Genomic DNA, 27225 nt, shown 5'->3' with positions numbered 1-27225 from the left:
CAGAGGTGAAGAGGTGAGCACATTTAAGTTCTTGGGAGTCACTGTCTCGGAGGATATTTCCTGGCCCCAACACAAAATGGCACGTCTGTGCCTCCACTCCCTCAGTTTTCGTGACGGCACAGTGGCGTAGCACGGTAGCCGTAGCAGTTAGCGCCACACTGTTACAACACCAGCAATCGGGACCAAGGTACGAATCCTGCTGTCTATAGTTTGTACGTTTCTCCCATTTCCTCAGGGGACTCTAGTTTCCTCTCAGTTCATTGGGTGTAATTGGACGGCACGGGTTCGTGGGACAAAATGGTCTGTTAAGCTGCTGTATGTCTAAATTTAAAATTAAAATTGATATGACATTGGAAACCCTGGTAAATTTCTACACAGTATGTGGTGGAAGGTGCGCTGACCGGCTGAATCATGGCTTGGTCCAGGGACACCACAACCCCTGAGCTAAAAGCCCTGCAAAAGGTCATGGACATAACCCAGGACCTAACAGGCAAAACCCTCCCCACCATCACGGACATCTACAGGGAGCGCTGCCGACAGAGAGCAGCAGCGATCATCAAGGCTCCCCACCACCCAGCGCACACTTTGTTCTCGCTGATGCCGTCAGGAAAGAGTCAAGGTGCCACAAGACTCGCACCGTCAGGTTCGGGAACGGCCGCTACCCCTCCACCATCAGACTCCTCAATGACAAACTCAATCAGGGACTCCTTTATTGATTTTTCTTTCTCTGTATTGCAGTTTGTTTACATTTATTTACATGCATATGTTGAATCAGGTTTTTTTTTGCGCTACCAATAAGTGGTAATTCTGCCTCGCCTGCAGGATGATGTCATGTACGTATTTTCACAATAAATCAGAATCCGATGGTAGAGAAGCTCATGCTTGTGGTGGGTAGTGTGCATTGTTTTTTTCTACTATTCCATTCTACTCCTGTCATTGCTCTGTCCAGAACCCGGGGCCATGGTTCGAGGATAATAGGCAAACCATTTAGAACCGAGATGAGGAGGAATTTCTTTACCCAGAGGGTGGTGAATCTGTGGAATTCATTGCCACAGAGAGCAGTAGAGGCAGGTTCATTGAATATATTTAAGAGGGGATTAGATATATTTCTTTAGTATAAGGGAATTAGGGGATACGGAGAAGGCGGGGACGGGGTACTGAATTTTAAGATCAGCCATGATCTCAGTGAATGGCAGAGAGGCTCGAAGGGCCGAATGACCTACTCCTGCTCCTATCTTCTATGTTTCTAACAGTGGCAGGATGCACAGCCGCCAATCAGCTCTTGTACCCAGTGAGGGGATGATTATATGTGTATGTGGCATTGATCATCCCATGCCTTAACATTGCTCTGGTCTTGCTTCGTACGGACATGGGAAACCCTGGCAAATTTCTACACAGCATGTGGTGGAAGGTGCACTGACTGGCTGAATTATGGCCTGGTCCAGGGACAACACTATCCCTGAGCTAAAAGCCACAGAGTCCATGGTACACTAGACAACAATATATTTTTTTATATGTTTGATTCTGAAAAATATTATGATCTTCAAGCTGAACACAAATTTCAGATTGGTTGTTTTACATAAACATTAAATGAAATTTTGTTGCTTAACCGCATCGTGATGTTGACACATTGCATTAGTTCAACGGACCTAAAAATGTTTTGCAGCTGATTTTTGTTGGTACTCAGCCTCTCTTGTCAGTGTCCAACGATAGGCGGCCACCACTGATGGGATTCCAGTTGCCCTGGTCACGCTTCTCCAGAGTCGCGACGACCTGGTGAAACCTTTCACCGTGTTCGTCACTAACGGCATCAAGATCAGCGGGGAAGACGTCCAAGTGTGAATGCAGAAAATGAATTTTCAACGACATGTTGCACTTCACGGTTTTGTCTGCTTGAGGCAGAGTTAAAATATGACAGGAAACCACAAAAATAGGTTACATCTTTTTTTTAAAAAATGGTAAGCGATAGGAAAATTTTAATGTGAAAATCCATAAAATACACCCCAAAAGTGTTCAGGAAGCAAAATCTTTGTTGTCCAGTGTTATCTAACAAATAACATTCCAGAACAATCTGTGTTAGAGAATCCCAAAGGTCACTCTCTGAGCAAAGAAATTCCTTTATTTTAGACCTAAATGACAAACGTCTCTCCGACACCCTTAACTCTCCAATTAAAGTGAAAGTAGCAGCAAAAGAGACAGGTCTACAGCAGTATCGGCAAAAAGAGTTCACCAGAAAGGCTAGCTTGCGAAAACAGAGCAGTAACAATGGAGGAATAGCACAAGCAATGTGCCGGAGGCAAGTCTTTAAAGAACTAACAGCGAGAAACAAGCCATTCATTCAGAGAAACAAAGGAATGTTCCACATCACTGGACAACAAAAGTTTCTTCTCGTGACGATTCAGTTTCATCACAGAAGGGAATCTTTTTCAACTTTTTTTTGGATATTTGCAATAATGTATTACAGAATAAGAAATCTGGTCCAAAAACAAAAATAAAACGCCTGGGTTTGAACAGCAGGTGTTCACTGGGATGAGGCCATGATGCTTGCCACACCTGGAAATCAAAGAACACCCATCAACACAATATTCTGAACCTGGAAAACAAGCTCTATAAAGAACATCACTTGGGATATAATTTACTCACTGTCGAAATCTATCTTCTCCACGATGTTTTTGGGTTTGATACTTTCCTCTTGGTTGCAAATGAAGATTTTGTCAGGTTCGGTCTCCGTCCAGCCATACTTGCTCATCCAAGCTTGTAGCTGGGAATCTGAAGAAGATCATTCAGATGGATGACAGAAAGAGGCAGTTCATTCACAAGGAAGACTGGGCCTGCCTTTCCGATCCTCAGCTAAACATGCAACAAGGAGCTGTGGATTCATAGTCCTCCCAACTACCTCAGGGCACAGCCATAATCTAGTGGAAAGAGGCTGAATGGTGGAACGGTTGGCATAGGGGTTAGCTATCAGCGATCAGGACCGGGATTTGAATCCTGCGCTGTCTGTAAAGAGTTTGTATGTTCTCCCCATGTCTTGTTGGGTTTCCATCCAAAAATGTACAGGGGGTTGCAGATCAATTGGGTATAATTGAGCAGCACGAGCACATGGGAAAGAAGGGCCTGTTACCCTGCCATATGTCTAAATTTTTAAAAATAAATAAATTTAACAAGGACTGAGCATTCTCTTAAATGTCTACTACAAGCTGAGAACCAGGAATAAGCTGTAGAGAAAGTATGGAGAGTACATTGTAAAAGGAACATCAGCCAACCAGTGGATCACCATTGCTGGATTTAATTGCCGTGTCTCTGCCGAGTTAAGATATTTTCAGCTTGGGCATGTGATGAGAAGCTGAAGGGACTCATCGCCTGTGGAGAGAAATGGTCAAACAGTGTTTCTGATTGAGACCCTTTCAGAAGACAGAAGGTGGGAGATGTGGAGAGACAGGTCGAAGGAGAGATCTTTGGGAGGAAGGGGAGTTAACAGGAGCAGGTAAAGATGGTAAAAGCGGAACCAGATGATGGCGGGGTTACTTAAAATTGGAAAAAAATAATTTGGGGCAGCGCGGTGGTGCCACGCCTTTACGGTGCCAGTGATCGGGACTGTATTTCGAATCCCGCGCCATCTGAAAGGACACGTTTGCTGGCGCTGTAAAGACATTGCGCTAACTGTTACACCATCCGTGTCACCTCCAAAACATGGTTTGTTTAAAAATCAGAGAAAATAACGAGTTCAGCCTAAACTCATGTTTTAGTTTGAATGTAGTGTACTCTGTGATGAAGGAGGGGAGGAAGGGCATTTAACTCCCACAACAGTGTTTATTAACACAAAGCTATTGGCATGGACGATACAAGCTATTGTAATAGGATATCTCAACAGGTCAGCAGGAAATATAGCTTTTTCAATGAAAATACAGGAACAAATTATTAGTTAGGATAACTTTAATGATCTGTTATTATCTAGGTAAACAATCTCTTTTTTTTTCAATTTTAGAAGGCACTGATTTGCCTAGGAACACAGCCCCTTAATTACAACCATTCTAGTTTCTTAGGCCTGAAAAAAGATACAGGAAACTGAAAACCCATTGGTGGAGTGAAAAGGAGAATATGCAGTAAATGGCAGTCCCCACACTGAACTCCTTCAAAAGAATAAAGGAATCAAGCTTACCCTGCATTTACGTGCAACTTTGCTGAAGAGGTTGAAAAGAAGACTAATTACCCCCTGTATAATGTTTTGTCACAAATCACTTACCTACTGGGAATTATCGTAACAGCCCTCAAAGGCTGCATAACCCTTACCTGTCAGGTCTCCCAACATTTCAGCTAGCAGCCACTTCGCAATCATTTGATAGGTGATTCCAACAACATGACAGATAACTGTGGGAAGAGTTCCAGTAAGTTAAGACCCACCCTAAAACTTCAACAAGCAACTGGTCTCATTGCAGACCAACTACTTTAAGTCTCCTAGAAATAACATTAAATCCACTGGTTATGCAGCCCAAGTGCTCCTTTATAAATGGATTCAATGCAGTAAGCCGCTGACACCCCTCTTGGGAGGGAGCACTAGTCTATAGTCTTTAGGACAGGTACTCAAGATGGTTGAGCATTTGCGGCTCCACTCTAATCACCAAGGAACTGGTAGCAAATTGGTTATTGGTGGTACAGAATTATGTTATTAGTAATCTTTAAGTTATAAAATATATTATTTTTACAGGGACTCTGTACAGGGACACTTGCACAAAGGCAGATCACACATTCATGTTAGCAAATCAGAAAGGTCTTCCAGAGACATAGTGTCTGCTAATTCAAAGTCAAGCAGAAGCCCTCAAAGCCCTTATTATCATTCAGTTATGATTGTTCGCCACTGAAAGATAATGGATGTTTGCTCCGAAGCATCTGTGGACACGCACAGCCATTCTGCTCGTTGGTCTGAGCAGACAGCCAGGAAGCATTTTCTCATTAACTTTTGGAAGAGATGAACTTCAAACAAACCTGGGTGGTGAAAAAGGCATCTTTAATAATTGCACCAGTTTCATCTAAAGTCAGAAATGCTTCTCAGGAGAAGCTCTCCTGTTGTGGTGTTCTCCTGATCATGGGAGAAACACAAGATCAGTGGCAATGACGAAGAGCCACTTCAACTGTCTCTTTGTCAAAAGAGGGCGGTTCTACCGTGCTCATTTTCAAATGGTCACTTCATTTAGCCCTTGCCTGGGTTGGTGAAATCATTGTGTGAAACACTAGTTCCGAAACCCCTACACAAGAGAGGGGAATTTGTGAGTCATTTGTATGAAGAAATATTCCTCTGAAAGCAAATCTACAAGAATTTGTGAGTTTGAGAACTTTTGAACACTCTGAGCTTCAACACAAAAGTTTCTAAGAGTGATCTTTAAAAATGGACCTTTCAGAACCGTGCTTGAACTATAACGATTTGGGTCTTGCCCCCCCCCTCCCCCACCACACCCACTTGTGCGTAGTTGGAGGTTAAGAATAGAGTGAAGTAAAATTTTATATTATTAATAATTATTAATAAAAAATATTGTTTTGAAGATATCGTCTTGATGAATTTCTATCACGCTGGTTTATGTCACAACATTGGGATAACACGGATTGCTTTTAAAGCCAAGGCTTCAGAGGGCAGAATGCATAGAGCTGATGTCAGCACCCAAACTGAACAAGGCAAGGTATCCCTTCGGACAAAGCAGATATGAACAGGTTGGGTCTTGACAATAGATTTTGGGTCAAAACACTGGGTTTCTAATCCAACACGAGCAACGCCGTGACTGCACCATGCTTTAGAGCAGCCAAAGCTCTACAGGGGCCATAGGCCTCCAACCCCGAGGGGGAAGAGCACCTTTCAAAGGGGCCACGGTCTGAAATCATAAAATATATTTTTTAATGATGTCAGTCGGAGAGAAGTGTGGAAATGTAACGGGAGGGTCATATGACCTCTACAGCAGGCAGGAGATCAGAAGTAACCTCACCAGGCAATCAAGGGTGAGATCTGACCACCTGTGAGGCTGATGCATGATTGGCCCTTGCAGTTGACATGTGATTGGGCCTCCAGGTGCCAATCAATGCTTAGATTTGCCCACAGATGAGGCCGATGCATGATTGGTCGTCGGAGGTCACAGGGATGGGCCCTGCATTGAAAAACCTCACCACATGACCCGGCTGGCTCTCTTTGATGCTTCCTCAAGACTGTTGCTGAGCTCCAGGTCATGGGCAGCTCCAGGGCTGACTGCAAATGAGCCCAACCCAAAACCTGAGCAGCAGTGACAACGGAGACCAGGTCCATGTGTATGTATTTGTTAGATGAGATTAGGTTACTGTTTACTTGGTATACCGTGCCTATGGGTGGGTGGTGGATACTACAAGTTTAACCCTAACTTGGTAACCGTGCCTATGGGTGGGTGGTGGATACTACAAGTTTAACCCTAACTTGGTAACCGTGCCTATGGGTGGGTGGTGGATACTACAAGTTTAACCCTAACTTGGTATACCGTGCCTATGGGTGGGTGGTGGATACTACAAGTTTAACCCTAACTTGGTATACTGTGCCTATGGGTGGGTGGTGGATACTACAAGTTTAACCCTAACTTGGTAACCGTGCCTAGGGGTGGGTGGTGGATACTACAAGTTTAACCCTAACTTGGTATACCGTGCCTATGGGTGGGTGGTGGATACTACAAGTTTAACCCTAACTTGGTAACCGTGCCTAGGGGTGGGTGGTGGATACTACGTTTAACCCTTGTTCACTTGGTATACTGTGCCTGTGGGTGGTGGGTACTGCAGGTTTAACCCTAGCTTACTCTGTATCCTGTGCCTGTGGGTGGTGGGTACTGCAGGTTTTACCCTAGATTACTCTGTATCCTGTGCCTGAGGGTGGTGGATACTGCAGGTTTGACCCTCGTTTAGTTACTTGGTATACCATGCCTGTGGGTGGTGGGTACTGCAGTTTTAACCCTAGCTTACTCTGTATCCAGTGCCTGTGGGTGGTGGGTACTGTAGATTTAACCCTCAATTACTCGGGGAACCGTGCCTGTAGGTGGTGGGTACACTAGGTTTAACCCTCATTTCACAAACAGGAGTTGATCTTGTTTAGCAGTTACTTACTTGTACCTGATGTGCAGTTATTTGTGCATTATAGCTCCTAGAACGCTTCCACCAGCGTTGTCTCCGCTCCATCCTCAACATCCATTGGAGCGCTTTCATCCCTAACGTCGAAGTACTCGAGATGGCAGAGGTCGACAGCATCGAGTCCACGCTGCTGAAGATCCAGCTGCGCTGGATGGGTCACGTCTCCAGAATGGAGGACCATCGCCTTCCCAAGATCGTGTTATATGGCGAGCTCTCCACTGGCCACCGTGACAGAGGTGCACCAAAGAAAAGGTACAAGGACTGCCTAAAGAAATCTCTTGGTGCCTGCCCCATTGACAACCGCCAGTGGGCTGATCTCGCCTCAAACCGTGCATCTTGGTGCCTCACAGTTTGGCGGGCAGCAACCTCCTTTGAAGAAGACCGCAGAGCCCACCTCACTGACAAAAGGCAAAGGAGGAAAAACCCAACACCCAACCCCAACCCACCAATTTTCCCCTGCAGCCGCTGCAACCGTGTCTGCCTGTCCCGCATCGGACTTGTCAGCCACAAACGAGCCTGCAGCTGACGTGGAATTTTACCCCCTCCATAAATCTTCGTCCGCGAAGCCAAGCCAAAGATAGCTGTGTATATGTGAGCCCTTTTGTGAATTCCCCTGTGTGTAAACAAAGATTGTACGTGTCCAGCCTTGATTCTCTTTAAACTCATCAAACCTATTCTGAACATAACAGGAAGGAAAGCAACTCAACTTGGCCCTCTTTGTGAAGCAGAGCCCTAAAAGGTCAAAAATGGCTGCTTTAGATTTTCAAACACAGCTGTGCTGAATTTAATCGAACATTTTAATAGACCCTTCACCTCCCTTAAATTGTTCAGTTTTCTGAGCCAAACGGAACACATTCTAGAACTGTGGTTTGTGTACCCAAGATCCTGTTCAATCTTACCAGCAACAGATGCTCAATAAAGAAAACAGGAAAATGTGCAAGTTGGTCACATACGAAATACGCACTATATGTTGAATAAACAGTAGCATCATGTACATCAAGGACCTGCACATCAGAAATGTCCTTACAATGCATCACATCCAAGTACACGCCTTCTTCCATCACACATTGCAAAAGCAACCAAGGTCATCTCAATGGCTGCAAAGTGTTTTGTGCTGTGTCACTAGAGGTAATATAAAAAGCCTGTTTTCAATCGATCAATGGCTATTCTCCTACCTCAAAATCAGAAGGTTCAAGGATAATCAAAGTCGAGAGCAACCATGCTCAACCTAACTTTTTTTGGCACCAGCCACCTACCTCAGGTCTCTGCTCAAGGTTTAAGCCCCCCCTCCCTGAGAAGCAGGCAAGTGCCCCTTTTAACACTGAGATCCCAGTAAATTGGGATCATTGATCCATGTTTAAAGTTGGGTCAGATAGGAGCATTCACACTGAACCAAGAAAAGCCAGTTCACTGCAACCATCTACATAAGCACCTGGCTCCCTGGAGGGCTGGTGTCCCATGAAGGCAGGAAAGCCTTTTACACTGGAGCTGATGCCAAACGCATCAGCTCTGATACTACAGGTACACGATCCTTTATCCGGACATCTAAAATCCGGAAAGTTCCAAAATCCGGTAGGTGGGGAGAGAGGCGGGCGAGGGACCAGCGCTTGGGGGAGGCAGCCGGCAGGCGAGGGACTGGCGCTTGGGGGAGGCTCTCCAAAATCTGGAAAAATCCAAAATTTGGGACACACTGTCCTTCAAGGGTTCCAGATAAAGGATCGTGTACCTGTACCTTCCTTGGCGGATAAGTTCAGGATAAAAATGACACCCCCCGCCCCCCCAATAATGTTTTGGTTGTATTCACACAGGTAAGTGAAGGCTGTTAAAAGGGCATAAGTTAGTTGGTTTCTTCCATACTTCTCTCTGACTGACTATGTAAACAAACGTTTTATGATTTCAGTCCACGTCCCCTCCCTTAAATGTGCTGTGCCCCCTGGAGGGGCCATATGATCCCTGTTGGGAATGGCTGGTCTAGACTAGACCATAGCAAATAAAATCCTAATGCAGTGGTGAATGAAGAATGCACTACATTTCAGATGAGCTCTTAAACCAATGCCTCACATGTCCACTTATTTGGACTTGACAGTTTTAGAAAGCAGGCACTTATCTTTGTGTGCTCCAACCAATGTTAATCCCTCATTCAATTGTGAAAATAGGTCTGGCTGTAATCATGTTGAGTTCATGGACACTAAAGTGTGGTGGCCATGTCAGCGGACCATCGAGGGGTTCAGCAGCTGAAGGACCCTGTGGGGGACTTGCAAAAGGCCCATACAGACTGCGGGCTGCTGGGGACTGGCTCAGGGAAGCCAGGTATTGGAACCGGGATTCGAGAGAGGGCTGAGGGCAAGGCGGCTTCCTGATCATGTTGGAGGTTTGGATCTGGAGCTCAGGTTGCTGGTGAACTGAATAGGGGTTTGTGCGGCTGTGGGGAGCTGAATCCACGGACACTCGGTGACTCTGAAGGGACTCTCTTTTGCTTGTCCTTCATTTGAACGCGATTCGTTAATCCGCGGAATTGCTTATAGCGCGGGTGTCCGTGGACCCCAAACACTGATTTTTAGGATGCCAGGCTAACAGACACAAACTCAAAAATGGACTCTCATGACTCATTTAGAAGATGTGTATGTTAATATGTGGAGTTTAAAGGACTTTAAAGGGTTTGAGTCACCATTCTGTTTTCCTGCTTCCGGAATCATGACGTATCTGCATCTGTTCCACAGCGCAGTATGAAATCTTGGATCCCAACTACCGCGTTCTAACGAGGTTTCACTGTACTAATGGCAATTCTTTATCTGCCTTAAGGTACACTCAAGAAAATTTTGTGTAATATATTTTCTGTATTATTAGATGACAATAAATTAATCTTAAATCTTAAAGTGGGGCCACATTTTCTTCATTACTTCAACAGCCCCTCACTGCTTGTTAAACATGTTGAAACTTTCCGAAAGGTGCTATAAAAATACAATACTCAGATTCCCTTCCATAATGTTACATGTAGCACCTCTTCAGTGAAAAATTATGGAAACATTTGTTAAGAGTGGAAATATCCTCCAAGAAATGTTGTATGTATACAAATATGGAATTCTGAATTCTATCCAGAAACATTAGTTTTACTTATTACAAGATTTCTAAGTCAATATTTAACATTGAAACATCCTACATCATCTGTTAAAATGGAAAAATAACTTTGTCCAATGATGCAGAGAATCATTTCTCTCTAGTAAATAGTTTAGGTCCAGGGAAGGGCATTGAGAGCTATCAAAATGTGTGCTGTTCAGCACCTCCTTCTGTGTACAGATCCCTGGTGTCCAACACCACCATAGGTCACCTACTAGCTTAGACTTTGGTTCTGGGACACATGACTCGCTCTACCTGGAAGATCTCCTTGCTTGCACACATCCCCTCCCTCATCTTATCAGGAAGCTCTAAGGAGCTTGTGGATCAGGGCTTTTACTCACATTTACGCACTGAATCTTCAAAGCCTGTGATTCCATCAATCAGCTCAGCGTTCTCCTCTAGATTACGCTGGAAGTGGAAAGAAAGAAAAATGAAGTCATGGAGCCACAGAATAGTTCATTCATTAGGGCGGCACAAATATCGCAGCAGTTAATGCAACGCTGTTGTGGAGGCAGCAACCTGGGTTTGAATTCAGCGCTGTCTGTAAGAAGTTTGTATCTTCACCCCAATTGGGTTTCTTCTGTGCACTCAGATTTCCTCCCACCCCTCAAAACATACAGGGGTTGTATGTTAATTGGGGCATTAGAGGGACATGAGGTTAGGGTTAGGGTCATCGAGTCCACGCTGCTGAAGATCCAGCTGCGCTGGGTGGGTCACGTCTCCAGAATGGAGGATCATCGCCTTCCCAAGATCGTGTTATATGGCGAGCTCTCCACTGGCCACCGTGACAGAGGTGCACCAAAGAAAAGGTACAAGGACTGCCTAAAGAAATCTCTTGGTGCCTGCCACATTGACCACCGCCAGTGGGCTGATATCGCCTCAAACCGTGCATCTTGGCGCCTCACAGTTTGGCGGGCAGCAACCTCCTTTGAAGAAGACCGCAGAGCCCACCTCACTGACAAAAGGCAAAGGAGGAAAAACCCAACACCCAACCCCAACCAACCATTTTTCCCCTGCAGCCGCTGCAACCGTGTCTGCCTGTCCCGCATCGGACTTGTCAGCCACAAATGAGCCTGCAGCTGACGTGGACTTTTACCCCCTCCATAAATCTTTGTCCGCGAAGCCAAGCCAAAGAGAGAGGGACATGGGCTGTAAGGGCCTGTTACCGATCTGTATGTCTAAATTTAAAATACAGTTCACAGTGGCACATTTCACACTAATCTCATTTTATTCTTCCTCAATCCCTTTAAATTCCTCTCAGATTCTCACCTACACACACCGCAACTATTTAAGTGGCTTCAACCTCCAGAAACACAACAACTGCTGGTGAAACACAAAAGTCTGCAGCTGCTGTGATCATAGTTGATACAACAAAAGTGCTGGTGAAACTCAGCAGGTCTTGCAGTATCCAGATATGCAACTAACGCTTTGGGCCTGAGCAAAAAGCAGGCTGATGCCTGAATAATAAGGTGGGGGGTGGGGGGTGGGGGAAGAGAAAGAAGGGTCAACTACTGCCATTTATTCACCACCCTCAAGCTGGCAAACATTCCAATGTACTTCAGAGGGAAGTCACCAAACAGAAGTTGGCCCTATTACCGAATTCACCTATTACAAGGAAATAAAGAGGGGTGAAGCGTCAAAACAATGTTTTTATTTTCCATGTGCTGTTGCAAGATTTTGTTGCCCATTTCCACCCTGCTCTCACTTTTAGGGTAACAAATGGCTCCCATCTTTACAGATGTCCATAAATCAGAAAAAAAGACAACAAAAAAAAAATCACGCGAGGATGTGCTCAGGCTCGGAATGTTGGTAATACATTTTAACCTCCTATGAGTTCTCCAGCGTTTCTATGTTTTAAAAAAAATGCTGATGTGATGTCTAAATAAATGAATAACAATCACACCTTTTGAGCAAACGTTAATTTCCTTTGTGCACCGGCTGCAAAACGTGTACACACGCACAGCTCGGAGGGAACAGCGCTCTGTGAAATGTAACATTTATCAGAGACCTGGTATAAAAGGGATCAAATTATAGGAACTAAAGGTAAAATTTCAGTTAAGACACCATGATATCAGAATAAAATGTTCCTTGTTCACTTAATAGCCCCTACTTGAAAGCTTGGGAAATTAGGGCATTAAATTGGTGGATTGTTTTGAAACTGGTATGTTTCTTTTACTGGACACAAAAATTTGGGGTATCATTAAGCTCTTTATTTGTTTATTATCAAGTTTGGGCATCATTGACAGAAAATCTTGGACGGGATCTGGTTTTACCTGGACAAACTAAATTTGAGATATTAATTGTTGATAATGGGAAGAAAGGGTTCATTTCTGAAATGCCCGTTTTGTTACAAGAGAAGACAGTTAAGGTTGACTTATATAAAATGAAGGATAAATGAATGGGAGAAGGCTTTATCTATCATGTTATCTCAGGAGGAATGGATGAGCATGTGGTGTAGTCAGTGTTACAAAATTAATTAATGTGAGATATAGTTTAGTCAAATATAACTTTTTACATCAGCTGTACTTGACTCCTGAGAAGTTGAAAAAATACGGTTTTAGTCCTTCAGATTTATGCTTTCGTTGTGGAAGACAGACAGGTACTTTCTTACATTCAGTATGGACATGTGAAAAAGTTAAAACCTTTTTGGAAAAAAATCATGGAAGTTTTTGGAAGATTTGTTCAAGATTGAATTACAACTTGATCCGTTATTGTGTTTATTAGGTTATACTGCTACATTAACAACTGGCCTACGATTGGATAAATTCCAAATTGCATTTATACATCTGGGATTGGCTGTAGTTAGAAAATGTATTGTTGTCATGTGGAAGGATGATGTTGAATTGAATATACAAAGGTGGCATAATGAACTAAAATTGTGTCTTTATTTAGAGAAGATAACTTACAATTTACGGAATAATTTTTTTTGTTAAAACGTGGACTCTATATTTGAAATGTATGGATTTGGATATACAATAAATGTTTTATTTTAAAGATGTAAAGGGTTGGCACGCTCCACAACCACTGATAATTAGCTGAAATATGCATTTTGCTCCGACATGGGAGGGGGGGGAGAGATCTAGGGAGTGGGGTGGGGGGTTATAAGGGTATAGTTTTTTCTTAGTAAGTTGTTTTGTTTTGTATGTATTTTAAAAATTTATCAATATAGTTTTCAAAAAAAAGAAATAATTACTAAAAGTGGCGAGAGCAAACTAGTTCTGCCATTAATAGGAAATATGAACATGTTGACTTTTGAATTTAATATTAAAATATTTAATAGCATTATTTATTTGAAAGTCCATATGTGACTTTCCTTTTTTTCCCCCAACTTCTCTTTCTGTATTTCACAGGGGCAAATGACGACACAAATCTATTAGAAGCCCAAAGCCTCCCACGGCCATCTCAATTGCACCCGATGTGCCATCCATCTGCTGCGTTCAAGCAGGTTTTCACTCTGAACAGATGCTGGGTATTTGCAGCATTCTCTTTGAATTCAAATCCTCAGCAAATTCTGCATCTGCATCTCACTGTCACAGCCTGGGCCTTTTGTTTATTTGCTCCTCGCCCTCACTGGCCCCCATTCTCCTTTTAATTCAGAGCTCCGTGTCAGCCATCACCCTGTCAGACAAAAATGGAACTGCGAGCTGTGAAGAGGATAGTGTGACTCTGCACCAAGATATAGATAGAGAGAGTGGGCGAAATCTTGGCAACGGCAGCTTTATGTGGGGAAGTGTGATGACGTGCATGTTGATACGAGAAATCGAAAGCAAATTATATTAATGGATGAGACTGAGGGACCCGTGTGTCCTAAAAATTTCTTCTGAAGGTGACGATCCTTTGGCGTTCTCTGCTCTGGCGTGGAGGCCAGTTCATCAGAAATATTTAAAGTGGTGGTATATAATTTTTTTTGAAAGATGGGGAAAATGAGGGTGAAATGAAGATCTTGCACAGAGAAGATGCGGCCAGAGGTAAATCTGCCCTGACAGTGAGCAGCAGGCTTGAGGGGGGCAGTGGCTGACTCCTGCTCCCATTTTCTTGTGTTCCCACTGTCCCTTTTGCCCCTCAAAGCACACTTGCTTTCTCACTTTGCCAGTTGTGATGAAGAATGATAACTTTGTGAGGAGATTCGGTGTGTCACCGAAGACTCTCAAACTTCCACAGGCAGACCATGGAGAACGTTCCGGCTGGTTGCATCGCTGGTAAGGTGCCAATGCACAGGACAGGAAAATACTCCAGAGGGCTGTTAACTAGGCCTGCAACATCACGGGCACCAGTCTTCACTGCATTGAGGACGTCTACAAGAGGCGGTGTCTTAAGAAAGCGGCCTCTATCCTCAAGGACCCCCACTACCCAGGCCATGTCCTCTTCACTGCTACCACTAGGGGAAAAAGGAACTGATAATGAGCACTCAACAGCACAAGGACAGTTTCTTCCCCTCTCCCATCAAATTCCTGAATGAATAATATACCACGGACACTGCCTTACTTCGACTTTTCTCTTTTTCTTGCACTATTTTAATTTATTTTGTAAGGTTGTTTATACAGGTTGAACCTCTCTAATCTGGCGCTCTGTGGTCCGGCATGCTACCGTTAGTACAAACGCCTTAAAGTGCGGGATTCGAACGCCGGTCCCAATTGCTGACGCTGTAAGGGCATAGCGTTAACTGCTACGTTAACCATGCCACCCACTCTATTACTTCCTGTTTTAAGCTTTGTTCCACCTTTGATATATTTATATAGGGGGTTCCCTTAGGGGCGAATTTCTGTTTTATGGCATTTTCTATGGTCAGGCACTGGCCAGGACCCAACATCACCAGATTAAAGAGGTTTAATCTGTATAATATTTTCACTGTGCTGCCTCAAAACAGAATTTTGTGACATATTCATGAGGATAAATTCTGATTCTGAATCACTATCTCTGTTCCATTCTCCATAGATGCTGCCCGCTGGATCAGTACGCCCTGTTAATATCCTTCCCTCTGCAGGAAATCACAGTCCAAGTACATAACTGGGAGATTGCTGGGGTCCTATAGTCACCAAGTCTGCGCACAAGTCCATCAAAGTTAACACAACTAAGGTAAACATTGCCTCCACACAAAAGAGCGGCACGGTTGGCTTAGCGATGTGCACAATGGCTTTACAGCGCCAAGGATCGGGTCCGGAACTGTGTTCGAATCCTGTGCTGTCTGTAAGGAGTTTGAACGTTATCTCCGTGTCTGAGCAGGTTTCCCCCCCCCTCCCCCCCAGAGGCTCCGGTTTCCTCCTACCCTTCAAAAACATACCGGGTTGTAGGTTAATGGGGTGTAATTTGGGCGGCACGGTTAGTGTAGCAGTTAGCAGAATGCTATTAAAGCGCTAGCCACCTGGGTTCGAATTCGATACTGCAAGGTCCTCCCTTTATCTGTGTGGGGTTCCTCCGCATTCTCTCGTCTCCTCCCACCCTCCAAAAATGCACAGGGTTTGGCGGTTACTGGGCCACGCGGGACTATTTAGGTGGCACAGTCTTGTGGATCAGAAGGGCCTGTTATCATTGCTACATCGCCAATTTTATTAAAATAAAATTAAAACTCCGGCTTCCTCAAGTCTCGCCCGTTAACCAGGAAGTACACGTTACCTATTTCTAGCACAAATAGGCACCCAAAGTCAATTACTCACCCAGAAGTCTTGGAAATGGCAGGTCTCTAAGAGGTCACCGAGATTCAGGATCTGCTGGATTGGCCGCTCCTCCTGCTGTACACGTTCGGTTAAGGCATGACTCAACAATTTCTGCACGGCTCGGCTCAACCTGCATCCTTTTCTCCCCCCCCCCCCCCCCCCCCCCCGAGTGATCTATATTTGAGGATGCCCTGGTCCCTCCGAACCTCCGTGTTTTAAAATGACCCCATCCTTCTACTCTTTCCTGAATGAATAATGGCCTAGTCATTGTCAGTATCTCTGTAACAGCTACTTTGCATCCTCTTCACAGCTCACATTGCCACCTAGCTTTGATTAACAAGCAAGCTCATAGATAGTTGATATGAAATCAGGTCATGGGTCTCAAGTGCTACTGGTAATACGGAAGACTAAATGGAATTTTGGCTCTTATTTCAAAGGCATTGGGTGCACAAAAGTGGGGATGTTTTACTGCAGTTGCACAAGGCACTGGTGAGACCTTATCCAGATGTAGACCACAGGGTTGTTGCGGTCGGAGGGTCAGAGAGGCTCATTGATGTTATGGTGGAAATGCGCCAGGAGAGGTTCAATGGGTTGAGACTCCACTTTCTCGAGTTTAGAAGAGTGTACGATGATTTTATTGAATCACAAATTTAGAGCAGTGGACAAGGTAAATACTGAGGGAATTTTCTTCTTGCGGGGAAATGCAAAACCATTCAATATAAAACACAAAATTCTGCAGACACCATGGTTGAAGTAAGAACACAAGGCTGGAGAAGCTCCGCACACTTTACGTAGCAAAGATAAAGATACAATAACCGTTTCGGGTTTGAGCCCTTCATGAGGTATGCACAAAATGTCGGCAGGCGCCCAAGCAAAATAGCGATGGCGGAGGAGAGAGAGAGAGGGGCAGGGGGGAGTCCCACAGGCAGGAGGCAATAGGTGAATGGGGGGTGGGGGGATTGGGCACATCTGCAAACAGGGGGAGGGGAGCTAGTTCTGTGACTGGAAAGGGAAGAGGGTTGAGATCGAGAGGAAAGACAGAGGAATGGAGAAAAGAGGGAGAACAGGGAGTGATCTAGCAGAAACTGGAGGTTGATGTTAATGCCATCAGGCTGTAGAGTTCCCAGTCGGAATATTAGGCGCTGCTCCTCTAATTTAGGGGTGGCCTTGGTTTGACCGTGCGCGAAGCCATGGACAGAAATGTCAATATAAGGAGGTACCCATGTAAGTGAAATAATGAAGCATTTCTTCCTTCAAAGGGTCAAATTCATTTGCACAAAGCACTTGAGGATAGAGCTCTTAAGGCAGAGATTGATAGACTTCTAATCAGTGAGGGAATCAAGATTGACGTGGAAAAAGCAGGAAAGCAATGAGGAATGCAAGATCCTCCAGGAACCGAGAATGGGAGAGCAAGCTCAATGGGCTGAATGGCCTGCCCCAAGTCCTACATGATTATTCAGTGCTATTATGTACAAACTGGGGCAGCCCATTCTCTAAACAATGCTTTTATTATATAATGCTAACTTACAGGCTGTACAGTTAGCTTAGCGGTTAGTGACCGGGCTGTCTATAAGGATGTTCTCCTTGTGTCTGCTGGAATTTCCTCTGGCCACTCTGGTTTCCTCCCACTCTCCAAAACATACTGGGGTTATTGGTCAATTGGGTGGCACATGCTCATGGGCCAAAAGGACGTGGAACTGTGCTGTGTGTCTGAATTTTTTTTAAAAATTGGAGCTCCTTATTCCCTCTGCGCCTGTTATTCTCACTCTTTTCTAGGTTTTCTTCCATGAAAATTAGTAAAATATTTATTTTACTTCTCTGGCATTTTATCATTCCCCAATAATAATTACACTTGCTTCAGATTGGAAATGGCTACAATGCACTTAATTATAGAGTATAACATTCCCACACTAATTCATGTTGAAAGCAAGCACACAATCAGAACCAAAAGTCAAACACTTTACAAGCAAGGATTAAAACCTGCTTCGCAGGACATCTCTCTCCCCAATCCTTAAAAAGAAAAAGTGATCAGCAAGAGGGAATGTCTTCGAGATGGCACAGAAATAATGGTTGAAAACTAAGCTACGACATCAGTTTCCTCCCTTAGACACAAGATTAAAGCCCTAGAGTTCAGAAAGGGATAACTGCACAATAAGCTGACTGCCCATTGGGTGAGGATACATGTGTCTGGTCGATCATACACTTGCAGAGTGTGAAGTCTGTGTGTGGCAGGTTCGTCAGTGCTTTTAACAATATCTGTGCGGTTACGGTAGTCTGGAAAAAAGCGGGATTGAACTGATAGCTGTAAAGAAAAGAAAGCAACTGGATCACGACAAGGTCCACCGTTTAAAATTCAAAGACCCTCCCGTCTCGTGTTGTGGCTCCTCGTGTTTTTAAAATCTTTATTTCGCCGACATTTACTGCCCATCCCTCATTCATGTGGAAATGAATTGCCTTCTGCCTACCAGTGAAGACGCTCACACAGAACTGCTGGGGACAGAGATCCAGGACTTAGATTCAGCTGCAATATTAGGATGATAACATATTCTGAGTTAGGAATGGTGCTTGACTTGGTGAGGAATCCGCTGGAGGTGGTACACCCACGCACCGTTGTTCTTGTCCATCTTGACCATGGAAAATTTGCATGGTGGGTATGCCCCAGCGTACAAGACAACCACAGAATTTTCACTTAAAATGCAGATTTTGAGCTATACTCACAGTTTTAAGACTACCCCAAGTCTGGCACTTACTGCTGACCAGTAGAGTGATGCTGTCACAATATTTTAAAAGCAAACTAAACAGTAAAGGTTTAAATTTTAGGCACATATTTCAAAATAAACAACCATCGGCTCCTTTAACAAGCCATTTAAAGCCTGTACAGAGCCAACGGCAGTCAGATTAGATGGAAAGACCCTGCGGGGAAGCGCTGAGACTTCACTGTTAAGGTTCAGATTTTCTCCTTGGCATTTATGATGGCCCCTGGTTTTGGGGTGACATTTTTAAGTTTCAAATCTCGTCTTGTACACGACATATACAGTAAAAGGACTATAAGCAGATTGTATACAGTGGAAGGAATGAACATTTAGGGTGGCTGATTGGGTCTCAATTAAATGGGTTGCTTTTTCCGAGATGGTGCTAAGCTTCCTGTGAGTTACACTCATCCAGTGGAGGGCATGTCATCATCTGGGGCGACATGGTTAGCACGGCACTGTTACAGCACCAGTGACTGGGGTTCGAATCTGGTGCTGTCTGTAAGGAGTTTGTACCCTGTGTCTGCGTGGGTTTTCTCTCACCATTCAAAATGTACCGGGGGGGTTGTAGGTCAATTGGGTATAAATGGGCTCTTGGGCCGGAAGGGCCTGTTACCGACCAATTTATGCCTTGTAGATGGGGACAAATGTTGGGGTAATCGAGAGGTAAACCATAGGAAGTTCAGCTTCTGATATGAAGTGTGTATCTGTGTGTCTGAGTGCGGGTGTGTTCTTGCAGGAGTGTGGGTCCATCTGAGAGAAGAGAGAGGGAGAACTGGCACTAGGCTAGCAGAAACCAGAAAAGTCTACGTTCGTGCAGTGCCGAGACAGAAAATTCGGTGCTGCTCCTCCAGTTTACGGGTGGTCTTGGTTTGACAGTACCTGAGGAGTGGGGCACAGACTGAAATGGCTGGCTGCTGGGAAATGCAAACAGAGAGAATATGCTCAGTGAAGTGGTCCAGTCTGCGTTCAGTCTCTCCAATGTAGAGAAGGCCACAACAGGAGCCACAACGATTCCCAGGGACACTGCTTCCCTTGGAGGTCTGTTTAGGGCCCCAAGTGATGGTGAGGTGTGGGCTTGCGTGGAACTTCATGCAGCCACAGGGGAAGGTGCCGGGGGAGAACTAATAGGAGGGGATGAGTGAAGAGGGAGCTGTTCCTACAGAAGGCAGAGAGGGGAGGATAAGGGACAATGTGCCTGGTGGTGGGATCATCTTGTCGTTCCACATTCTCTGTGAAGAAGTTCTCTCTCATATCCTCCCCAAACTTTCCCCTTTCACTCCTAACCTGTGTCCTCTTGTTTGAATCTCACCCACCCTCAATGGAAAAAGCTGATTATGTTGGATCCAGAGGCTGGTTGGGTGGTAGGTGAAGACAAGGTGAATCCTGTTTTTGTTGCTAGAGCAGACAAGCAGGAAATGGAGAAGATGTGGGTGAAGGGAAGCCACATTTGTTTGGAAAAAGGACATTTCAAATGATCTGGACTGAAGACCTCATCTTGGGAACAGAAAAGATGGAGAAATTGAGAGAAAGGAATAGAATCCTTGCAGGGGACTGGGTATGAAGATGTGTGGATGAGTTGGTGGGTTTGTAAAAAAAAAAGTCTGTAGAAAGTTTGTCTCTCGAGATGGAGACAGAGAGATCAAGAAAGGAGAGAGTGTAGCCGGAGATGGACTAAGTGAATTTGAGGTCACGGTAAAAGTTGGCAGCAAAGTGAATGAAGTTGACAAGCTCATCGTGGGTGCACGAAGCAGCACAGCGGAGGAAGAGTTGAAGGACTGCGTAAGCTTTTGGTCTCATTAGGAGAGAAAATTGTTTAAAAGAGCCAGCACTGGCAATTACACCCTGCGCCCACCAGATGATAGAGATAAAACCTAAACATGTTGGAAATCTTTCAGCATGCAGTTTCTTGGAAAGCGAGAAAATGAATAATGTTTCAGATCATCGATCATGTATGAAACATGACGAACTCACAGTTTAAGGACAGCCAGATTGGCTTCTAGATCATAAGCGTTCTCCCTGGCCTGAGTCTCCACGTATCTTTCCAAGGTTGAGAGATTCTCAGGATTATACCTGTGGGGAGAAGTCACAGACTTGAACGCAACAGACTTTCAAAATGCGCAACAGACCTGAACAATTTTAAACACAGAGGTATCGGTACAGAGGTTGGAGGATTCGAATCACATGGAGATCAGAATCCCAAAAAGTCCAACACAGTTCCTCCAGACAGGGTCAAGCAGCATCGGTGGGAGAAGAATCGCCAACGCTTTGAGCCAAAGCTCTTCTTTATCGCCCACTTATGCTGCTTGATCTGTGGAGTTCCTCCAGCAGATTGTGGTTAGCTTCAGATTCCCACATCTGCAAACCCTCTTGAGATCAGCCACTCTCAACCTTTTTTCAGCTATGGTCTCTCTGGGGAGAGTCCCAGTTTATGGGCCTAAGTTTATGGGCCACCTTCCTTGTGCAGCAGTTTCTTCCATACTTCTTTTTATGTACATAAAACACAAAAGTGTTCATGTTATGCGAGGTGAAATCAAGGCTTTTACTGTAAAGTGCTGGAGCTCCTGTTGAGAAGAACTGTTCTAGATTATGATTGGCTTTAGTTTCCCCCTCCCGGCCACGGGGACCACCCTCTCCTCCCCACCATTAAGATCCCTCTATGCACCCCATTCCCCTCCCGGTCATGGGGGGGGGGGGACCCCTCCCTCCCCTTCCAATCATGGGAGAGCCCCCACTCCCCTCCCAGGGGAACCACCCTCCCTATCACAGGGGGACATCCCCCTCCCGGCACAGTGTGGAGGGAGGGCCTCCCCCTGTGAAAGAAGTTTAACGATTATGCTTAACAAAGGGTTAATTAATTAGCTGAGAAAATACAGTAGTTGCCTTGTAACGTGGTGGGAATGTAATTGCCTTCTAACATGACCTTAACTTTGCTGTAGTGAGAGAGCAACTAACACCACAAAAAATGCAGTAAAAGTAAAATAAACCGAGAGTAAAGACACCCTGACATTTCCCAGCCGTCAGCAGATGCTTGAAGATTTATAAATATGGGATGAACACTCTGTATGCTTCGAGTGGGGCTCAGTGTAGAGAATGAGTTACTGAACTCTTTCTTTGTACCCCTCACTCCCACTAGTGTTATCAAGGTTGAATAAAGAAAATGGTTGTACGTTTAATTGGTTCTGCTGTTTGTTTAATTACAGTGCAGGTTGATTTTAACATTGGCATAGACTGCAGGATGTAGCCAGTGCTGATTAAGTTCATATTACAGTACGGGATCTTGCGGCATTCATATAGCCCCTTTCCACTTTCCTCAGAATTAAGATTGCAGGGAGATTAAGTTCTGGGCTTGAGCCCCATACATATTTTGAGTTAATCTGATATAATTAACAAAGCCAATTGGATTCTTATTTCTGTCAGGAGCAAGGTGGGAGTCTTAACAGCATTTCTTGTGGTTTCCACTGGATATAAACTTCACTGACAAAAGGCAAAGGAGGAAAAACCCAACACCCAACCCCAACCAACCAATTCTTCCCTGCAACCGCTGCAACTGTGTCTGCCTGCCCCGCATCGGACTTGTCAGCCACAAACGAGCCTGCAGCTGACGTGGACATTTACCCCCTCCATAAATATTCGTCCGCGAAGCCAAGCCAAAGAAAAAGAAGAAACTTCCATTAAAGTCTTGACCAGGTCCTCGGGGATTTGGAACTATGTGAAGGGGTAATTGTCTTTTCCTCTGCTTTCTTTCCTTCCCTGTATCTCATTTTTACTTCTTCTGCTATTCCACCACTAAACTCAGCCTCTGAATTTGAATCTTGTTCCGCATTGAATTCTGTCACTGAATCAGCTTTGACAGGTGCTGCTGAGACTGGTTGCAAGGATGCCGAAGTTTGGGGAACTTATAGTGGTGGATGACTCCAAAGGAAATCTTCTGATCCTCATAGTTTGTCAGAAATAGGGTCGCCATGCTTGATACTGGATTCCCGAGATCACCTTTTATCACCGTCTGCTTATTTACCATTTGCCACTGAGCTCTGCTCTCATCCCCTCTCCCTTTTTTCCCTCTTGATTGTCATGCCACTCACACTCAGCCTGCAAGTCCCCCCCCCCACCTCCCTCCCTCCCCTCCCGGTCATGAGGGGTCACCCTCTCCCCCTCCCGGTCACGAGGGGTCACCCTCCCCCCTTCCCGGTCACGAGGGGTCACCCTCCCCCCCCTTCCCGGTCACGAGGGGTCCCGCTCCCCCCCCTTCCCGGTCACGAGGGGTCCCCCTCCCCCCCCTTCCCGGTCACGAGGGGTCACCCTCCCCCCCCTTCCCGGTCACGAGGGGTCACCCTCCCCCCCCTTCCCGGTCACGAGGGGTCACCCTCCCCCCTTCCCGGTCACGAGGGGTCACCCTCCCCCCCTTCCCGGTCACGAGGGGTCACCCTCCCCCCCTTCCCGGTCACGAGGGGTCACCCTACACCCCCCTCCTGGTCACGAGGGGTCACCCACCCCCTCACCCCCCCCCTATCACCGGGGGGAACCAGCCCCTCCCAAGCATAGGGGGACACCCCTCCCTTCATCTCTTTCTTCCCCTCCCCTCTCCCCTTCCCTCCTTCCCCCCCTCTCCCTCCCTCCTTCCCCCTCCTCTCCCTCCCTCCTTCCCCCTCTCCACCCCTCTCCCTCCCTCCCCTTCCCCCTCTCCCCTCCTTCCCCCTCTCCCCTCCTTCCCCCTCTCCTTCACCCCCTCTCCTTCACCCCCTCTCCTTCACCCCCTCTCCCCTCCTTCCCCCTCTCCTTCACCCCCTCTCCTTCACCCCCTCTCCCCTCCTTCCCCCTCTCCTTCATCCCCCTCTCCCTCCTTCCCCCTCTCCCTCCCCCTCCCCCTCCCCCTCCCCCCCCATCACTCCAGCCCCGGTTCTCCCCCCCACCCCCGGGGCTGGGCCGAGCGATCGCCGCACTCACCGGTCAATGCCTTTCAGCAGCTTCCCTACATTGGCTCTCATCTGCTCAATGGCGCTCATGGCTCGGCCGGGATGCCGACTACTCCAACCCCAGGCTCTGCTCTCAACCCGCAGGCCTGCACACGCGACTCCGCCAAAAGGGCAAAGGGCAAGCCGCACTGCGCACGCGCGGTACCGGCCTTCAGACCTGCCGGCAACCGATGCGGCGCATGCGTAGTTGTGACTGGCCTGACTTTGCAAGAGGGCATTTTCCCTTCACATGTCCACAAAGACACCTCAAAGCTTGGTCCTCTTCATGTGATGCCTTCGTTCTCTACCCCACAATAAATGATCTTTCATTTGAAAATTTCAATCAAATCTTTCTCTAGACCAAACCCAAAACATTTATTCCCAAACTGCTGTCTGACCTGCTGAGTTCCTCCAGCCATTCCTGCTTGGCTCTCGGGATTACAACTCTACTTGGTCTAATTATCCTGACAAATTAACATTTAGGACCTTGGGTCACATTGGAAAATAAACACTACTCCCTCCAAACATTTATATCCTCCCCAAAAAGAGGGGAAACCAGGGGTGTACGTACGATCCAGTGAGCAATGGGGGGGGGGGGGGGGGGGGAGGGGATCGGAGGTGGAGAGGGCGAGCACATTTAAGTTCTTGGGAGTCACTATCTCGGAGGATCTTTCCTGGACCCAACACACCAATGGCATCGTGAAGGAAGCCCGTCAGCACCTCTACTTCCTCGGGAGTTTGCGGAGGTATGTCATGACACCGGAAACCCTGGCAAATTTCTACAGAGGTGTGATGGAAAGTGTGCCAACCGGCTGCATCAACGGTCTGGTAGGGTGGCCATTTCAAACTCACCAAAGCGGGGGACTTGCAGGCTTAGCATCAGAAACACCCTTGGTAGGGGGAGGTGAGGCCTACCTGCCATGCTCCAGCTTCACACTTCCCCCTCATTGTGCGTGCGTCGGCCGGCACTTTGTGCGCTGCCATCGCACTTCCCTCTCATCACACATGCGCACGAGAACAAATATGACTGCGCATGCCGAAATAAAAAGTTAAGCGCCATTTCTGCCCCTTAATTTGTCCTCTATTTGGGGGCATAGGGCCTATAAATTAATGTCCACTCGAGGTGGTGCCAGACAGAGGACAGAGGGCTCAAATGTCTGGCCTAAAATTGGATGTCTTGCCACCTTATAATCTGGTATGGGGGCAGCAATACATCTGAGCATAAAGCCTTGCAGAAGGTAGTGGACACAACCCAGGACATCACAGGTAAAACCCTTCACACCATCGAGATGGACGCCGCTGTCAGAGAGCAGCAGCAATCATCAGGGATCCACATCTCTCAGCACATGCTCTGTTCTGATTACTATGGTCAGAACAGGCCTGGATTAACCATTAAACAAAATGAAAATATATGTATCATGGTCAATGTGGTTTATGGTGTGAAAAATAAAAAAAATTTTAAAAAAACTTTGCTCTATAAAGCACACTGTTTGACCTCCTGAAAAAAAAACCATTAAACAAAATAAGGATGTGCTTAGGGAAGGGAGCACCACAGAGTTTTTTCCAGTGCCAGATTTACCATGGTGCAGCTGAACTAGGGACCCACAATTTCCTATTGCCCTAGTTGTAAGTAAATAATTTGCTTAGATTGCTTACTGCTATTTAGTGTTAAATAAATAAAATTTTTAAAACAGGCGATATTTAATATCATTATGGGCTCTGGCCTGGAAGAAAATTGAATTTTTAATCAATTATTTTACATTCAGCACTTAATGAGTCTTAATATCTTGTCAGTTAGACAATGGAAGGGTCGGGGGCTGTGCTAGGGCATCAGTTGGTGTTAATTCGGCCCTGCATCAGGGAAGATGCCACAAGACTCGCACCCACCAGGTTCAGGAACAGCTGCTCCCCCTCCTCCATCAGACTCCTCAACGACGAACTCAAATCAAGGACTCGCACTTGTGCACTTTATGGATTTCTTTTCCTCTCTGATTTGCAGTCAGTTTGTTTACATTTCTGTATTTGTTTACATGTGTACATTGGGTTTTTTTTTGCACTACCAATAAGTGTTAATTCTGCCTTGCCTGCAGGCAAAGGAATCTCAGGGTTGTATGTGATGTCCTATACGTAAATCTAAAATCGTGATATCAGTTAATGTAGAAATACAATCCAGTACTTCTATGAAAAATAAACAATGCTACAATAATACACACAAATTGATTTTAAAAGAGACAATAAAAAGTTTTTATGGAAGGGCAAAAAAACCAAGAGTGGCTTTGAAAAATTAACATGGAGGATTGCAGTTACCAAATTTCAAAAATTATTACAGGGCAGCACAGTTGAGAAAAAAAATTACCAATAATCTAAAAGACAAACATACTTTATTTGAACAAATTTGGGAAACATACATAGAAACCGTAGATTACAGACCTCCTAAGCTGATAAGATATAAGCTCGACAATACTTGAATATGGAATTTTGGACGACACGTTTTCTCTTCTCCTTTTGTGTTCTTTTATTGGTTTTTTTCTTCTTTTGATTTCTTACTTTACATTATGGGGTGGGGAGGGTGGGAGGAAGGGGGGGGGAAATGAAAATGTCTGTGTATAGTGTAATGATGAATATTTGTATATATTGTTGATATGTGAAGTAATAAATAAAAAAATATAAAAAAGAGACAATAAATAAAAAAGTTAACACACATTCACAGTTTAGTGCGAGAAAAGCAGGGACTTTGCAGGATCAGTGTCAGAATTTATTTTCACAAAACTCATTGTTTTGCAGCAGAAAAAGAGATGGTGGTTGACTTCAGGAGGGCCCGGGGGGAAACCACGCTCCGCTGACCGTTGTTGTCATCGAGGGTATCAGGTACATTGGAGTGCACTTGGCGGAGAACCTTACCTAGTCCCTTATATTGGTATTCCCATTTGAGGCGCTATCAATAACTCCAGAGACTAGATGTTACCTGACTGATAGGCTTTTATTACCACAAACCAACAGCACATCTCATGCTGCTGACCCGAGACCCGAACTTGTACTGGGGGAGGGTTTATGGCATTGCCGCCTTTATTAGGGGAATCAAGGGGGAGGTACAATCAGCAAGGGGTTGCCAGCCATACACAACAACAGTATTAACAGTGGTTCCACCACACCATTCCACTCATTTCCTTATAACGGGCAATCCTTACAATTCATCCTTCCCCCTCATGACACGTGGTGAGAGTATACATAATATATTACTGAATATGTATTGGTATTGTTGTGTCTTAAAATATACCTTAACATTCAGAATCAGAATTTATTGTCATGAACGTGTGTTGTTTTGCGACAGCATCACAGGTGCACAAATTGCAATAAGAGAAGAAGCTGACTTTTTCCGCTGGGTGCTCGTCTTCAGGCTCTTTCCCTGATGGTAGTAGTGAGAAGCAGGCATGGCCTGGGTGGTGGGGGTCCTTAAGGATAGAGGCTGCTTTCTTGAGACACCGCCTCTTGTAGATGTCCTTAATGGAGTGATGCCCATGATGGCGCTGGACAGGTTCACAACTCTCTGTAGCCTCTTCCTGGCCAGTGCATTGGCACCTCCAGACCAGACAGTGATGCAACCAGTCGGAATGCTCT

General features: G+C 45.5%; 1 protein-coding gene across 1 annotated transcript; it reads right to left on the bottom strand.

The window, feature by feature from the left end:
- Positions 1-693: 693 nt before the first annotated feature.
- Positions 694-23747, bottom strand: LOC138748839 (eukaryotic translation initiation factor 3 subunit K). Its single transcript, XM_069909651.1, has 8 exons — positions 23600-23747; positions 20627-20725; positions 18084-18204; positions 15903-15977; positions 10590-10656; positions 4294-4371; positions 2644-2769; positions 694-2553 (listed from the first exon to the last, which is right to left on the bottom strand). Exons 1-8 carry the CDS (start codon positions 23656-23658, stop codon positions 2522-2524), a joined length of 657 nt encoding a protein of 218 aa, XP_069765752.1. The 5' UTR covers positions 23659-23747; the 3' UTR covers positions 694-2521.
- Between the last annotated feature and the right edge of the window lie 3478 nt (positions 23748-27225).

Source organism: Narcine bancroftii, chromosome 13 (genome assembly GCF_036971445.1).
Source record: "Narcine bancroftii isolate sNarBan1 chromosome 13, sNarBan1.hap1, whole genome shotgun sequence".
Lineage (NCBI taxonomy): Eukaryota > Metazoa > Chordata > Chondrichthyes > Torpediniformes > Narcinidae > Narcine > Narcine bancroftii.
The sequence above is the reverse complement of the archived record's forward strand: the minus strand, read 5'-3'. Positions and strand labels throughout refer to the sequence as shown.

Coding starts and splice junctions, on each gene's coding strand:
- LOC138748839 (XM_069909651.1), bottom strand. CDS start 23,658: ATGAGCGCCATTGAGCAGATGAGAGCCAATGTAGGGAAGCTGCTGAAA. Junction 15,978..18,083: donor GTATGATCGACCAGACACAT/GTATCCTCACCC, acceptor GAACGTGTACAG/CAGGAGGAGCGGCCAATCCA. Junction 2,554..2,643: donor GGAGAAGATAGATTTCGACA/GTGAGTAAATTA, acceptor TTTGATTTCCAG/GTGTGGCAAGCATCATGGCC.